The 15,847-nt window shown below is 39.0% G+C and overlaps 1 protein-coding gene across 1 annotated transcript in view; it reads left to right on the top strand.

Moving 5' to 3' along the window:
- The window catches only part of SPPL3 (signal peptide peptidase like 3), a 141,970-nt gene that overhangs the window by 78,539 nt on the left and 47,584 nt on the right, over window positions 1-15,847 (top strand). Inside the window, exon 2 of the mRNA XM_030821509.1 lies at window positions 15,315-15,392. Coding sequence (XP_030677369.1) covers window positions 15,315-15,392 — 78 coding nt within the window. The remainder of the gene's footprint in view (window positions 1-15,314; window positions 15,393-15,847) is intronic.

The following is a 15,847-nucleotide window of genomic DNA, read 5'->3' as shown; positions in this document are numbered from 1 at the left end:
CAACCTCTGCCTCCCAGGTTCAAGCAATTCTCCTGCCCAGCCTCCCGAGTAGTGGGGATTACAGGCATGCGCCACCATGCCCGGCTAATTTTGTATTTTTTGTAGAGACAGGGTTTCTCCATGTTGGTCAGGCTGGTGTCAAACTCCCAACCTCAGGTAATCCGCCTGTCTCGGCCTCCCAAAGTGCTGGGATTACAGGCACGAGCCACCGCGCCCGGCCTAACTCTTGCCCTGCTTTCATTCTCTTTGGCCAGTGAGTGTGTCACCAGAGATAGACACCCTGGACAAAGAGAGGTCCCATTAGTTCTTCTTTCAAAATATAGTTTGTGACTATAGCACCTCCTCTTTCCACTTCTTACTAATCTAGACTTGATCACCTCGTGCTTAGATTATCATAAGAATCTTACTTGGTCTCCTTGATTCTAGTCTCTTCTGCCCAATTTATCTACACTGAATATTTCTGCCTGATTAATTTTCCAAAAATATTATTATACACTCTTATAATTTTTACTCTACTAGTTGAATGAAAGCAGTGTTTTCAGGTGACGTTAACACTCCAGCAGCTAAAATCCTGCTAACAAACCTTGACTTCAAGTACACCATAATGTAATCCCTCTGTAAGCACAAGCTGATCTTGCAGTGAGTCTCTCTGGAATTCCACTCTTCCGTAAGATAAGCGATACTTGCTCCTGTTAATATTCCTGTGTACCTGTGCCCTGTTACTAGAGGGTTAAGATCATGACCTTTATTCTTTTGGGATTTGTTTTCTCTCCTCCACTCTCTTTTCTCTCTACCAAGCCAAACTTCTTTGAGGTGCTCAATAAACAGATGCTCTTTAGGTTTCATAACTCACAGAAAAATTTTTCTCTGAATACATCAGGTCTGTTTGATAACAAATTCAGTTAACTGAATTGGGGCTGCTTTTGCCATAATTTCCTTTTTAGTGTGTTAGGCTTGTTTTTTCAAACTAAATAATTGGCTGGATTATATAGTTTTTCAATTATTAATTTAGTCAAACTTTATTATTTTGGATTTAATGAATTAAAATTTGTGGACGTTGTTCTGGATCAAACTGACGTTACGTAAGTTTGGATCTGTCCTTTTTTTAAAATGAGTTTAAGGTGTTAGTAATTAAGATTCCATTCGTGTTATAAATATGACTATCCAGTAGAGTTAAGGTAGTGTCATATAGGGAAGGGCACACTATGAGGAAGGGACTGGGGGTGGGGGCATGTTTACCCTTTAACATTTGTTCCATTCCATCTGCAATTAAGCTTTCTAGAAATATGTTGTTACAGTAGCTACGTGTTTTTAAATTGTGTTTTCAAGTGAATAGGGCATGGAAGTTTATTACTGTTTTCTGTGTGAAAAACAGTGTCAAAAGTTTAAGAAGGCCAGGCATGGTTCACGCTTGTAATCCCAGCACGTTGTGAGGCCAATGCTGAAGGATCACTTGAGCCTAGGAGTTCAAGACCAGCCTGGGCAATATGGCGAAACCCCATCTCTACAAAAATTGCAAACAAAAAAAAATTAGCCCGGTGTGGTAGCATGCGCCTGTGGCCCCAGCTGCTTGGGAGGATCACTTGAGCCCAAGGAGGTCAAGGCTGCAGTGAGCCGTGATCATGCCACTGCACTCCAGCCTGGGTGACAGAGTGAGACCCTGTCTCAGAAAAAATAAAAGTTTAAGAAAACCATTGTATTTAAATTGGGCTCTTTGAAAATTAAATTCTACTATAGAACTTACTCTGTAGTATTACTTGTTAAATTCTATATCTGACTGAAGAACACAAGCTTTTAGTATTTAATATAAGTGAAAAATATAGCCAAATCAGACATCACTAACATTTTTTTGTCTTTTTTGCTAACATTTCCACCAGAATCCTGTGTTCCATTAAAAAAAAAAAAACTTTAGCGTTATTTTAAAAACTCAAATAACACAGAAATGTGAAATAGTCCCATTTTTAATAAAAGTGGTTTTATGTGATACATAGTTCTTCAGCTTGCTTCTTCCTAACAATTCTTCATGCCATTCTTTTAAATTTCTTTGTGGGCTGGGTGCAGTGGCTCACGCCTGTAATCCTAGCACTTTGGGAGGCCGAGGTGGGCAGATCACGAGGTCAGGAGATCGAGACCATCCTGGCTAACATGGTGAAACTCCATCTCTACTAAAAATACAAAAAATTAGCCGGGCTTGGTGGCGGGCACCTGTAGTCCCAGCTACTCGGGAGGCTGAGGCAGGAGAATCGCTTGAACCCGGGAGGCGGAGCTTGCAGTGAGCCGAGATTGCGCCACTGCACTCCAGCCCGGGCGACAGAGTGAGACTCCATCTCAAAAAAAAAAACAATTTTTTTTATTTGTGAGAGTGAATTATATAAAACACAATGACCATAGTAAAACAAATAGGTTAATTCACCCCACTATGTTTCTGTTTTTTTCATCTGTACAAAATGGGGATCATAATGGGAAGCACTTAGGACAGTGCTGGGCACATGACTCAGTAAAAGATTGCTGTTACTACTTGGAAAAGGGAATCATCAGCCTATATAGATGATAACCAAAGGCATGAGAGTAGACAGTATCACCCAGAGATGAGGTGTGGAGTAAGAAGTAAAGAGAACTGATGACAGAGCCCTGATGGGCAGAGAAGGAGAAAGTACAGAGCCAGAGAGCGGGGAAGAAATCCAGTAGGATGTAGGATGTCGTGGGAACTGGGATAAAATTGTTTCAAGAAAAGGAAGTGGCTACTGTTGTCAGATCCTGCAAGGGGAATAGGGATATCAAGTAAGATATTGACTGAAGTGTTAAGTAGCAACAAGATTGTTGATGATCTTGGGGAGAGCAAATTCCATGGAGTGCTGGGGATAGAAGGCACAGCGTGACGAGATTCCAGTGAAGACGGCAAATACAGGCAGATCCCTAGGTTTGGTAGCCCTATGTGAACTGGCCTTTCTTCCTTTGTTTCCTGTCCCCGCCCCCCCCCCCCCCCCCACCACCACACACATCACACACAAACTCTCCATCTCTCACAGACACCTTTGTGGGAATATGCTCTAGCTCTTGCTTTTTCTGTCTCTTGCACGCATGATCACTCACTCTTGCTCTCCTCTCTAGCCCAGCTGAACTGCTTGACTACTTTGTGATCTCCCAGCAGGTCGCACTGTCACATAGGCCTCCGTGCTGAGTTCCTACACCTGTCTGTTTAATTTGGTAACCTGTTTACTTCTTTTTGTCTCCCTGTTAGGCAATTCTTGGTGGGTGGTAGGGGCTGAGTCTTTATCATGGAGTGCCAGTACCTAGCAGAGTCCTCATGCATGTGGTGATACATAAGATAGGACAGAACAGTGACCAGAGGCATTTATTCTAGTTGGAGCTTGTAACACACATTAGATACTGCAAGATGATGGAGAGATTTGGTTTGATTTTTAGATGTGTTGAATTTGAGGTGACCGTGGTATATGCAGGTAGAAGTGTGCCCCCAGGGTCATTGGAGATTTGCTACTGAAATTCAGTCTGTCTAATCCCTCCTTGCTCTGGGGCTCAAGAGACTTTCCTTCTTCAACTTTTTCATTATCCGAGACAGAAACTCTAGTGTGTCCTGATAGAAGTAAGGGATGAACTGTGATTTAAACTCTTAGGCTCCTGTTTGCTTGTCCACAGAATTTGTCACTAGGAGAGGTTAGCTCCCAGGAAATAACTACATGTCAATCTGTAGCATTCATTTTTATAAGTCATTGGAAATTTTCTTCTTGAAGTTAGATTTTGGAATTGTATGGATGCTTTTAAGACTTCGTTTCTAGAATCATTTCTAAAACTATTATCAGCATTAAATGGCAGGGAATAATCTTTTAATGAAACTGATACAGTAAAAACCAGTTCTGTTAGAGGTTAAGAGCAGTTTTTAAAAATTTCCTAAAGTTTTATAGAAGTTGTTATTGTGAAATATACATAACATACAATTTGAAATTTACCATTGAACTTTTTCTAAGTGTACAGTTCAGTGGCATTAAGTACATTCACTTACATTTTGTGCAACAGTCACCACTATCCATTTCCAGACCTTTTTCATCATCCCAAACAGAAACTCTGTATGCATCAAACAAAAACTCCCCATTCTCTTTCTCTCCAGTCCTGGTATCCGCTATGCTGCTTTCTCTTTCTATGAATTTGCCTAATGTAGGTCTGTCATATAAGTTGAGCCATAACAATATTTGTCTTTTTGTTTCTGGTTTGTTTCACATAGCATCATGTTTTTGAAGTTGATTTATGTTGTAGCATGTATCAGAATTTTCTTCTTTTTTAAGGCTGAATAATATTTGATTAGATGGCTGTACCACAATTTATTTATCCATTCATTCACCGATAGACACTTGGGTTACTTCCACCCAACCCAACCCATTATTCACAGCCAAGCCATTGTGAAAATTGGTGTACAAGTATGTTTGAGTCCCTGCTTTCAATTATTTGGGGCAAATACCTAGGCCTTATTAAGTTTTATGAGCACATATCCTGAGAGGGTATTTAGATATCCAGTAGCATTTTTCTTATGAAATAGTAATTTCGACCAGCATGTTAACGTAGATTTTTGCAAGTTTTTAAGGAGATTTATTTTGTACAAGTTCTAAAGCAGTCTTGGATCATGATACAAAGATACCTTCAAAAGTTGCATTATAATTTTTTTTTCTGTAAATGAGTCCCTTGACCAAATAAAAATGCAAAACTGCTTTATGCAGCTTGTACCTATTGGCTTTGTCTGAGGAAACCAGTTGCCTAATTTTTTTCCCTTGCCTTAGGTTTGTTACAGCCAGTACAGGGCTGTTTCCGGCTGCAGTGTTGAACACAGGAACCACAGTGTGTTGCTGGTTGTGTGCTCAAATCACGATAAAATGCGCATGCTTTTGAAACTATGATGTGAGGACCTGTCTTAGGGGATAATTCACAGGAAAAAGTTGAAGCATATTGCCATCGAAGCATTTAATGTGGGGTCTTCTTTCTGTTTCAATCCCTCCCCCCGCCCCTGGCAATAAATCCTTTCTTATCTATCCTAGGCAATAAGATGTATTTGAAAACAAAATTACTCCAGATCATCTTTACTGCCTTGAAGACTAATACCTTTCTTTCATATGAATGTGCTCAGTCAGCAGATTTTGTATCTCTGATGGAAGTAATCATTTTTTCACTGTACTAGTCTTGGTAAAATATAAAATATTAACATATAGTATATTTCATATATGTCTTTCCATGAAATATTTTGTGATAATGCAGGGATAATATTTTGATATTTTTGTGGAGATGGGGTCTCCCTATGTTTTTCAGGTTGGTCTTGAACTACTAGGCTCAAGCAATCCTCCTGCCTCAGCCTCCCAAAGTGTTGGGATTACAGGCGTGAGCCACTGCGCCCAGCCTTAAGTAACTATTTCATTTACTCCTTGTACGTTGCACGTAAATGGTTAAATTTAATGTATTAAATTTTTATTTCATAACATACCTATTCTGTTACTAAGCTTGCAATACGTATTTGGCTTTTTCCTTTAAAATATGGGGAAATGTCGAAAAGAATGGTCTCCAACATTATAATGTTAGACTAATATTTTTAGATAGGCCGGATGCGGTGGCTCACGCCTGTAATCCCAGCACTTTGGGAGGCTGAGGCGGGCAGATCACGAGGTCAGGAGATCGAGACCATCCTGGTTAACACGGTGAAACCCTGTCTCTACTAAAAAATAGAAAATATTAGCCAGGCGTGGTGGCGGGCGCCTGTAGTCCCAGCTACTCAGGAGGCTGAGGCAGGAGAATGGCGTGAACCTGGGAGGCGGAGCTTGCAGTGAGCCAAGGTCATGCCACTGCACTCCAGCCTGGGCGACAGAGCAAGACTCTGTCTCAAAAAAAAAAAAAAAAAAATTTAGATAAAGATACAAATTAAGTCCTATTTCAACATATTTCCATAAAGGGAAAAATGAACATTTATTTAAGCATGGAATACAAGTTATTTTTTGCATATAATTTTTAAATTTGAAATTTTGGATAGCAAAAAAATTCTAACAACTTTTGGTGTTTCGTGATCTGTAAGAATTGCATGTGAGAAGGTGTTGGCAGTTTGCATAGCCAGAGCTTATGGGTAAAGGTAGAAGGCAGCAATTCCCAAAATGTGGCTCATGGACCATGGGAGATTCCTGAGACCCTGTCATGGGGTCCATAGGGTCAAACAGTTTTCATACTACTACTAACATTACTTGTCTTTTTCAGTTTTGCACCTTTTTTCTCATGGTGGCAAAGCAATGGTGGGTAAAACCTCTGGTGCGTCCTCACCTGAATCAAGGCAGTGACACCAGACGGTACTGGTAATCGTTGTATTCTCCATCACCAGGCACACAGGTTATCTTCTGAAATGCCATTTATACTTAAAATGTTCTTGACGAAGCAGTAAAAGTTTCTTTTGTTAAGTTTCAACCCTTGAGTACACTAAGTGATAAAATGGAAATTTTTAATGATAAAATGGAAAGTTTCCACAAAGCACTTCTGCTGTATACCAGAGTATCATTGGTCATCTTGAGGAAACCACTTGTGCAGTCATTTGAGATGCTAACTGAACTAGATTTGTTTAAAATTGGAATACCATTTTTACTTGAAAGAATGACTGTTGGGCATATTTGGCAGATAGTTTCTTAAAAACTAATCAAGTGAGCCTGTCACTTAAAGGGAAAAAAAGTATTTTTATCGATGATAAAATTTGAGCTTTCAAGTGAAAATAGAATTTTTGAAAATTTATATTTGCTACCACGAGCCCCAAGAATGATACTAACAAATATGATTTTTCAGATACTGTATAATGAAAAGAGACAACATCTGGAAGAGTGGCATAACTCAGCAAATCAGTATCTTCCAAATTATCAATGCATGATGTTACAAAATCATCCATGGGTAAAAGGTTCACACAAAGTTCAGGATAGTCCAGTGGATTTTAATGTAATATAGTAAAATCCAAAAAAATCCATTGAGATAGTTTCAAATTCCACATTGCAGTAAACCTTTAAGAAATTACCACTTGTTGAATTTTAGTGTAGTATCAAAGAAGAATATTGATAGTTATCTGAAAAGGCTATTAAGTACTCCTTCTCTTCCAACTATCCATCTGTGTAAAGCTGGATTTTTTTCCCCATAGAGTTCAGTTCAAACAACATATGGCAGTAAATGGAATGCAGAAGCCAATATGAGAATCCAGCTATCTTCCATTTAAACTAGACATTAAAGAGGTTTGCAAACATGTAAAGAATGTCCCTTGTCTTGCTTAATTTTTTTGTTCTGTTTTGTTTTGGAAAATAGATATTTGCCCTTTAAAAAATGTTATTTATGTTAACATGTAATGGTTTTATTATGTATAAATAAATTAATATTTTAACTTTTTCTCAGTTTTAACTTAATACAGTAAATATCACTAACCCACATGTACTAAAGCTCTTTGGGAGTCCTCAATTTTAAGAGTGTAAATTGTTCTGCAACCACAGAGTTTGAGAAGTGCTGGTCTAAGGCAATGTCTGTGCAGTGTTAGAATAGTAGTTGCTTGGTTTTGGGGCGAACAAGAATGCTTTCATTGTATAGCTGGAAGGCTGACACATAGAACACGTTATAGAACAGTACTCTCTGTGTCTCAGTTTGGCATGATTTTTAGCAGGATATGTGTTATAAGCACTGCTGGTAAAGTAGCTAGAAATAGATGTTTGACTGTAGAGCAGTTACTAAAATCCAGCATGGTTCTAAAACTCTTACGGTTTAGAGTTTAGTCTTGTATATGGGAGACATTTCTGGTAACTCTTTGTCTATTAAGGTAAAGGCTTGGAGGAATGTAGTTAAAGAATTAGTGGTCTTCATAATGAATATATAAAATATTTCATCTGAACAGCTGGCCTATACTGATACATCAGTTGACAAAGTCTTCAAGACTGTTTTCAATACATTTGGCTAACCTGATTTTGGCATATCTCAGATGCATGTATTTAGTTTCTTTCTGTGTTTCAGTAAGAATTCCTTTATCTCAGAATAGAGTAGTTCCTGTCTTTCATGTCCGCCCAGAGCCTCTGGGAACAGACACCTCAGTAGGAGGGCCTGAAGAGCGACACATTTCTGTTGATGCCCTGGTAGAGTCTGAAATGTAGGATAGGGAGAGACTGTGAAATAAGATTGTTGGGCTTTGATTTCCTATTATTGGCCAGACTTACCCACCCTTTTTCCTTGAAATAACCTTTTCTTCCTTGTCTACTCCATTTATCATAGTCTTACCCCAGATCTCCAAACCCCAGCTCCTGTAGTAAAATCTATGTCTATTTCTGAAATGCTGATGAAGGCTTTCTTTCTTTGGGTGGGCAAAGAGTAGAATAGAGGATGATACAGGAGGGGCCCTCTTCCTCCCTGTCATTACCAGCAGTGAAAACCTTTAGACATTTTTGAAACCTCTCTGTGCTCATTTTTATGAGCTTGTAGAGTAGGTGAAAAGTGAGCCTACTTCAGGAGACCAAGGGCATAAACAAATATGGGATAAAGCAGTCTAGCAGAGGGAAAATGAAGAGTTTGTAGGTTAACCTTAAGACTGGCCATATTTTTTAAAAAGACCCTAGAGAAGAATTTCCCATGGGTTGAACAAACGAACCAGAGTTGCTACCCAAGGTAAGATGATGGCTTACCTTCATATATGTCTACTGGTATAATGTAAGATTTTATATTAAGCCATTTTTAAATCTGTAAATATTGGGTGATTAAAAGAGGAAAATACAAATTTTAGCCTCCTGGAAACAGGGTCATCTTTGGCAGTGCCAGGCTATGTCAGTGATGGGCAACATGAAAGATGGAAAGAGTATTTCTGGTAATATTTCTGTTTTTGAAAGCAAAACAATATAAAAATACAGACTTTTTAAATTTTTTTGCGACAGGGTCTCGCTCTGTCACCCAGGCTGAAGTGCAGTGACAAAATCATAGCTCATTGCAACCTGAAACTTGTGGGCTCAAAGGATCCTCCTACCTCAGCCTCCCAAGTAGCTGGAAGTACAGGCGTGTTCCACCATGCCTGGCTGATTTTTTTTTTTTTAATTTTTCAAAGAGTCACATCTCATTTGTTGCCCAGGCTGGTCTTGAACTCCTGGGCTCAAGCAGTCCTCCCACCTCGGACTCCTGGAGTGTCAGAATTACAGGCATGAGCCACCATGCCCAGCCAAAACCTAGACCCTTGAGAAATTAAAATTAATTCGGCCTTCAAGTTTATCTGGGCCCAAAGAGGATTTTATAGATAATAGAAAGATATAAAGATTGCCCAGGGAGGATTACATAGTTAATTACTGTATAATTACAGATAGAAACTTCAGTTTGTCATCCAGTTTTGGGCAGATATTGAAGTCAATTTGGGAGACTCTGGAATTAGGCCACCTAAGATCAGAAGTGCATCTGGCTCTTGATCTTGAAAGACACCGATAATCACAGAGATTCACAGTTCTCCAGCTCTGGGCAACATGGTAAAACTCCGTCTCTACAAAAAATACAAAAATTAGCTGGCTGTGGTGGCACACACCTGCAGTCCTGGCTGGCTTGGGAGACTGAGGTGGGAGGATTGCTTGAGTCCAGGAGTTGGAGGTTTCACTGAGCCAAGACCGTGCCACTGCACTCCAGCTTAAGCAACAGGTGAAACCCTGTCTCCAAAAAGAAACAACAACAACAAAAACTTCTATAATGATAGTTTGAATTGAAAATAGTATATGAAATTTCAAATAACATCATAAAATAAGCTATAACTTCTAGTTATGTGATAGTTGGTAAAGTTTGCAAAATTGTTAGAACTTTTTAAGATCTTAGTATAAATTATAAAATACCATGTACAATATTAGGGGTGAACTTTAATCAGATTTTCTTGTATAGGTTTATTTGAAAGCTAAAACAAAACTTAAGTTAGAAGAAACCATTAAACATCTGAACACTTTTTTTGAAATCAGGCATTTAGTTCTGCAGTGGGGGACATGCTCACTGCCAGGATATGGAGGTGAGATCTGGCAACCTTAGTCACACTCTTATATTTTGCACATGGTCAAACCTTCATCTAGAAAAACAGACTATGAAGAAAGTCAGTAATTACAGCTCCTCAGAGGCTGGAGCACAGCGCAGAAGATCTGTCAGGGAGGAGCTGGTTTTTGAAAATTTAATCCAGGCCAGGTGTGGTGGCTCATGCATGTAATCCTGGCATTTTGGGAGGCTGAGGTGGGTGGATCACCTGAGGTCAGGAGTTTGAGACCAGCCTGGGCAACATGACAAAACCCTGTCTCTAATAAAAATACCAAAAATTATCTGGGTGTGGTGGCGGACTCCTGTGATCCCAGCCACTTGGGAGGCTGAGGCAGGAGAATTTTGCTTGAACCCAGGAGGTGGAGGTTGCAGTGAGCCGAGATTGTACCATTGCACTCCAGACTGGGCGACAGAGTGAGACTCTGTCTCAAAAAAAAAAAAATCCAGACTTCCAGAAGTCTGAGATTAAGAGTTTTTAGAGAGTCTCCATTGATTTGAGAGACGTAGCAAAATAATTAAACAATAGTATCAGACTTTAAGGCAGTGAATTTGGGAAGTGTCGATATTTAATCTGCCTTGAGGGTAGTGACAATATGGTTCAAAATACAAAGGATACAAAAACAAAGTCATCCAATAAGACACCATCAGAAGAAAAGTTCCTCAGAAGAAAGCCGCTCTTGTTTTTTTATAGCTCTGGAGTCTGGAGAAAACTTTAAATTGCCTTTAAAAAATACCTACTGACCTTTAATCATAAAAAAAAAAAAAGCTGCTCAATCTCACTTTAATTTTTAAATTTTAATTACAATTTTAATGAAAATAAAAACCATACTGAGATGCCAGTTTTCATCTCTCAGATGGGTAAAAATTCAAAAGTTAGACAATACTCACTTTAGAAAGTAGGAACATTTAGTTCATTACTGATGAGAGTGTGAAATGGTATAACCTCTCTGTAGGGCACTTTGGCAACATCTATCAAATTGCAAGTGCATTTCCCCTTTGAGCCAGCAATCTGACTTTGAGGAATGTTATACAAATATGTCATTTCATGTGTGTGCAATGCAGGTGTAATTTACAAGGCCCATTATTACAGAATTACTTGTTAACAGCGGAGTTTTTGGAAACAACCCCAGTGTCAACCTGTAAGGGACTTGTTCTAAAAAAAACACAAACAAAAAACAAAAACAAACAAAAAAACCATGGGGCATCTGCACAATGGACTACCATGCTGATGTTTACAGGAAAATTTTAAAAAGGAAGTTCTCCACATCCTGATACAGAAAGATTTCTAGGCTATATTGTAAAAAGGGGGTAGAGGGAGATACTGAGCAGTATATTTAATATTTTACCTATTTCATAAGAAGTGGTGAGAAATAATGTTCTTATATTGTATATTTACTCCAAAAGGCTAGATAAGAAACTTAAAAATGTGGTTATTTAAAAGTTGTTATCTAAAAATGACTGAGAGGTGGGGGTTGGGAGATGGCTAGATGGGAATAAGACCTCTGTGTATGTACTTTTTAATATACTTTTGATTTTTGTATGAATATATAACCTAGTCATAATTTTTTTTAATTTTACGAAAATGTTCCTTTTTGTTTTCAGAATTTTGGAAGATGTGTGCAAAGATTATGTCACACAGCAAGAAACATAATTTTAGAATAAAGAGAAATTGATGAAGTTCATTTTCCTAATACATGATGCACGATAGCTCAGATATCTCTTGGTATGTGAGCCTTGTCTACATAATCTGGTTCAAAAGAGGACCCTGGACAGCCACAGCTGCATCATTGCTGGATGGGACCCGAGAGAGGCTCGAGTGGCCCTCATGTCTCCTACCTTCCCTTTCTCCACTCCCCGGCTGACTGAAATTTAGGAAAAGGTAGCACCCCTGTGAGGTGCCATGAAACAGAATTCATGATCCAAAACATATATTCTTGTATTCATCTGCCTCTAGTAGTTTTAACTGTATTCAAATTGTCTTACCATCTCAAAGCCTGATGTGGGGGGAAGAGAGAAGAATACAATATACCTATCATTCCAGCTTCATAATTTTAAAAAATTTGCCTTTTTATTGGTGTATCCCTCCCATGTTTTATTTTCTTAGAGTATTTTAAAGCAAATCTTAAATCATACTATTTCACCTGTTAAAAGATAAACTTATGTTTAACTTTTGGAGAGTTTTTTTGAGCAGCGCCTCATGAATCAGGCAGCACCAGATCACAAGTGGATCACAGCTCCTTGGAGGGGGCCTGAGGGCAAAACTTTTATAAAGCATTTGCAGAAGCAAAAGAAAGAAAATACTTGATTGGTTAAAGTAGAAAGTCTCTAGTACTTGATTGGTGAAAGTAGAAAGTCTCTGATTGGTAAAGCCCCTGGTTAGGTTTGATTGGCAGTTTCTGATGGGTTGAGTTACTCTGAGTTGGATTTCAGTTGGCTTCCTTAGCAACCCAAGACGCTGGAGCCATCTCAGCCTAATGGACTCCCCAGTTCATTTTTTTTTTTTTTTAACATACCCATAAATACTTCAGGATGTGTCTGTAATAACTAAGGATTATGCCGGGTGCAGTGGATCCTTAGCCTGTAATCCCAGCACTTTGAGAGGCTGAGGCGGGTGGATCACTTGAGGTCAGGAGTTTGAGTCCAGCCTGGCCAACATGATGAAACCCCGTCTCTACTAAACATACAAAAAAATTAGCTGGGCGTGGTGGGGGGCGCCTGTAACCCCAGCTTCTCAGGAGGCTGAAGCAGGAAAATTGCTTGAACCTAGGAGGTGGAGGTTGCAGTGAGCCGAGATCGTGCCATTGCACTCCAGCCTGGGCAACAAGAGTGAAAAAAAAAAAAGCTAAGGATCCAAAAGCCTGCCATTATAGACCACAGCAGTGTATCATGAAAGTTCATTATATGTCTTATTTTTTACAGCGATTAAAGGAAATGTAATGTCCTCCTCTGTATGCATCAGTCTTTCCTCATGGGGTTAATTTCCAGTCAGCATCAAAAAAGGCTGAGCATCTCTCACCTTAAAAAATAATAATAATAATGTTTTAAGACCTCCCTTATCCTTATATTTACCCTCCAGCTGCCATTCTTTTCCCTGCACTTTTCAAAATACTGTCTTCATTTCCTTAGCTTTAACTTCTCAGCTAATTTCAGTCTGACTCCATCCTCACCACTTTACGCAGTGGTCACTCCAGTTGTCTTTCTTGACCTCTCAGCAGCATTTATGGTTGGCAGCGTCTCCCTCATAATGCAGTGAGTGTGAATTGAGTATTTAATGTGTTATGTTCTTTGTACGAATTCCTCATTTAATCCTTTAACAACTCTCTGAGGTTGTCGTTATCCCCATTTTACAGATGAAAAGCTGAAGCTTTTAGAGAGGCTAAGTAACTGGCTTAGCTACTAGTAAGTGGTAGAGCAAAGGATTAAATTCAGGCCACATTTAATTCTGCTGCCTTTCTGAAATAACCTGCTATTCTGGGTTTTCCTTCTCTGTCTCTGTTTCATCTTGGTTTTCTTTGCAGTTCCTTCTTCTACCTGATCTTTAAATTTGGAGATTTCCCAGGCCTTGATCCTAGGTCCTCTTTTCACTGCTGTGGGGCATTCACACACACCTATGGCTTCAGTTACCATGTGGAAGGTGATGAGCTCTCAGTATATATACATCTTCAGCTCAGAACGGTTTCAATATCCAGTTGTCTCCTCAGTACGTTCAAATCTTAGCTTAAAATCTGTTCCTCTGGCCAGGCGCAGTGGCTCATGCCTGTAATCCCAGCACTTTGGGAGGCCAAGGTGGGTGGATTGCTTGAGGTCAGGAGTTCGAGACCAGCCTGACCAACATGGTAAAACCCCATCTCTACTAAAAATACAAAAATCAGCCCGGCATGGTGGTGCATGCCTGTAATCCCAGCTACTCGGGAGACTGAGGCAAGAGAATCACTTGAACCCAGGAGGCAGAGGTTGCAGTGAAACGAGATCATGACACTGCACTCCAGCCTGGGTAACAGAGCAAGACTCTGTCTCAAAAACAAAAAAAAAATCTGTTCCTTCTATGTTACTTTTTTTTTTTCCCTAAATGGTACAAACCCAGCTAAGCGGAAACCTAGGGATCACCGCAATTCTTCCCTTTGCTGGTTCCCATAAACAATCACCAGGTCCTATTTATTGTGTCCTGTGTCTCTCTAAATCATCTTCCTCCCTAAGGAAAGCTCCCCTGTTCTTAGACTGCATCCACCTAATATACATTATCATAGTACCCTATACTTCTCTTTCTCTCTTTTGTAACATTCTTCGTGATTATATTCATTCAGTTATGTTCATTTTTTTATTTCTTTAGGGTGAAATTGTTCATTTCTTTAGAAAAGACATTTAGGCAGAGACCAAGGCATTCTTATTTATTACTGTATATCCCAGTGGCTAGCAGGGTGCCTGGCATGTAGGCAGTATTAAATACTTTGCTGAATGGAAATTAAACAACAACAACAAAAAAACCCGCTAAGATTTGTTTTAGGAAAATCCCTGACAAATAAAAATGGGTAATGTGGAGGGTGAACTCATGGAGATAGCCTTTAAAACAAGATTTCCAATAGCCAAGCCATAGAAGGGAGCTAACAAATTAGCAGTGGGATTAGGAGAAGTAGGGTAGTTGGGGATGTGGAAGTAAGAGAAAGAAAGGGCTGTCAAGAATGCAGCAGATTTTTAGCTTTGGCAGCTGAGGGGATGGTGATACCATTCCTTGAGAGGATAAGCTAAGATGGAGAGAATATTTGTGGTGGACTTGCTGACTTTGAAGAACCTCCTGTAGGCCATCTAGATGGAGAAAATCAATAGGCAGTTAGAAAAATGGAAACGGGGAGTTCAGGAGATGCAGGTTTTACCTCATCACCAAGCAAAACCAGTACTATTAGTGATTCAAATGTAATTGGATAAAAGTCTGATTATTGAGACTCTTGCCATGGGCACAGATTTGGTAGATATTTTGATACTTTTTAAATTGGGGGGTGGATGTTGTAAACATAAACAGAGATGGGATTTTTACATTGATGTCATTTTACATGCTGTAAATATTTACTAATAATAGCTGTAAACGTACCAATTTATTCTTCATGTTAAACTAGCAAATCTCATTTTAATTGTGTTATTTTGTTAATGCTAATTTATACCTTTTTTCCTTCTTAAAGATAAAAACAAAGCTCAGTGGGGTTTATAGAACTCCATTAGACTGTAAGCTCCATTAGGACTCACTGCATGTGATTTAAATTTTTTTCCTCTTATTTCTCTAGGGCCTATTCCCTGGTGGATTCCAGTCAAGTGTCTACATTTCTGATTTCCATTCTTCTTATAGTCTATGGTAGTTTCAGGTAAGATGTTCTCAAATGGGGTTGATTTAAGTTGGAGGTGGAAGAAGGAAGCATTGCTCTGAAAGTGCTGGTACCAAAACTTACTGTGTGGAGAAAAACAGGACTTCGGCAGGAATTGACTCAGAATAGAGTTGCTATTTGTTCTTTAATTGGCTGCTGTTAAACACCTCTTCATTGTGCTTATGAGTTTAGCATGTTAATGCTTACATGTACAAACTAGTTGCTTAAAATGCTGGTTCTGAAATTAATCACCTAATGCACTCTTTATTGAGAAGGTTAAGGAGTCTTTGATAATGATTCTAGAGTCTCAAAGGGAACAAAGTTTAAATGGAAGGACAATTTGAAATATGGAAAAAAAATTACTAAATATCCATGTAACAAAATGACAAAGAGAACATTTCATGGTTTTTTTTTTCTAACCAAAAATGAAAGTATAGTCACAAAACTTTAGTAGG

This window comes from Nomascus leucogenys, chromosome 10, assembly GCF_006542625.1.
Source record: "Nomascus leucogenys isolate Asia chromosome 10, Asia_NLE_v1, whole genome shotgun sequence".
In the NCBI taxonomy this organism is placed as follows: domain Eukaryota; kingdom Metazoa; phylum Chordata; class Mammalia; order Primates; family Hylobatidae; genus Nomascus; species Nomascus leucogenys.
Note: the sequence above shows the minus strand (reverse complement) of the source record. Positions and strands in the feature narration are given on the sequence as shown.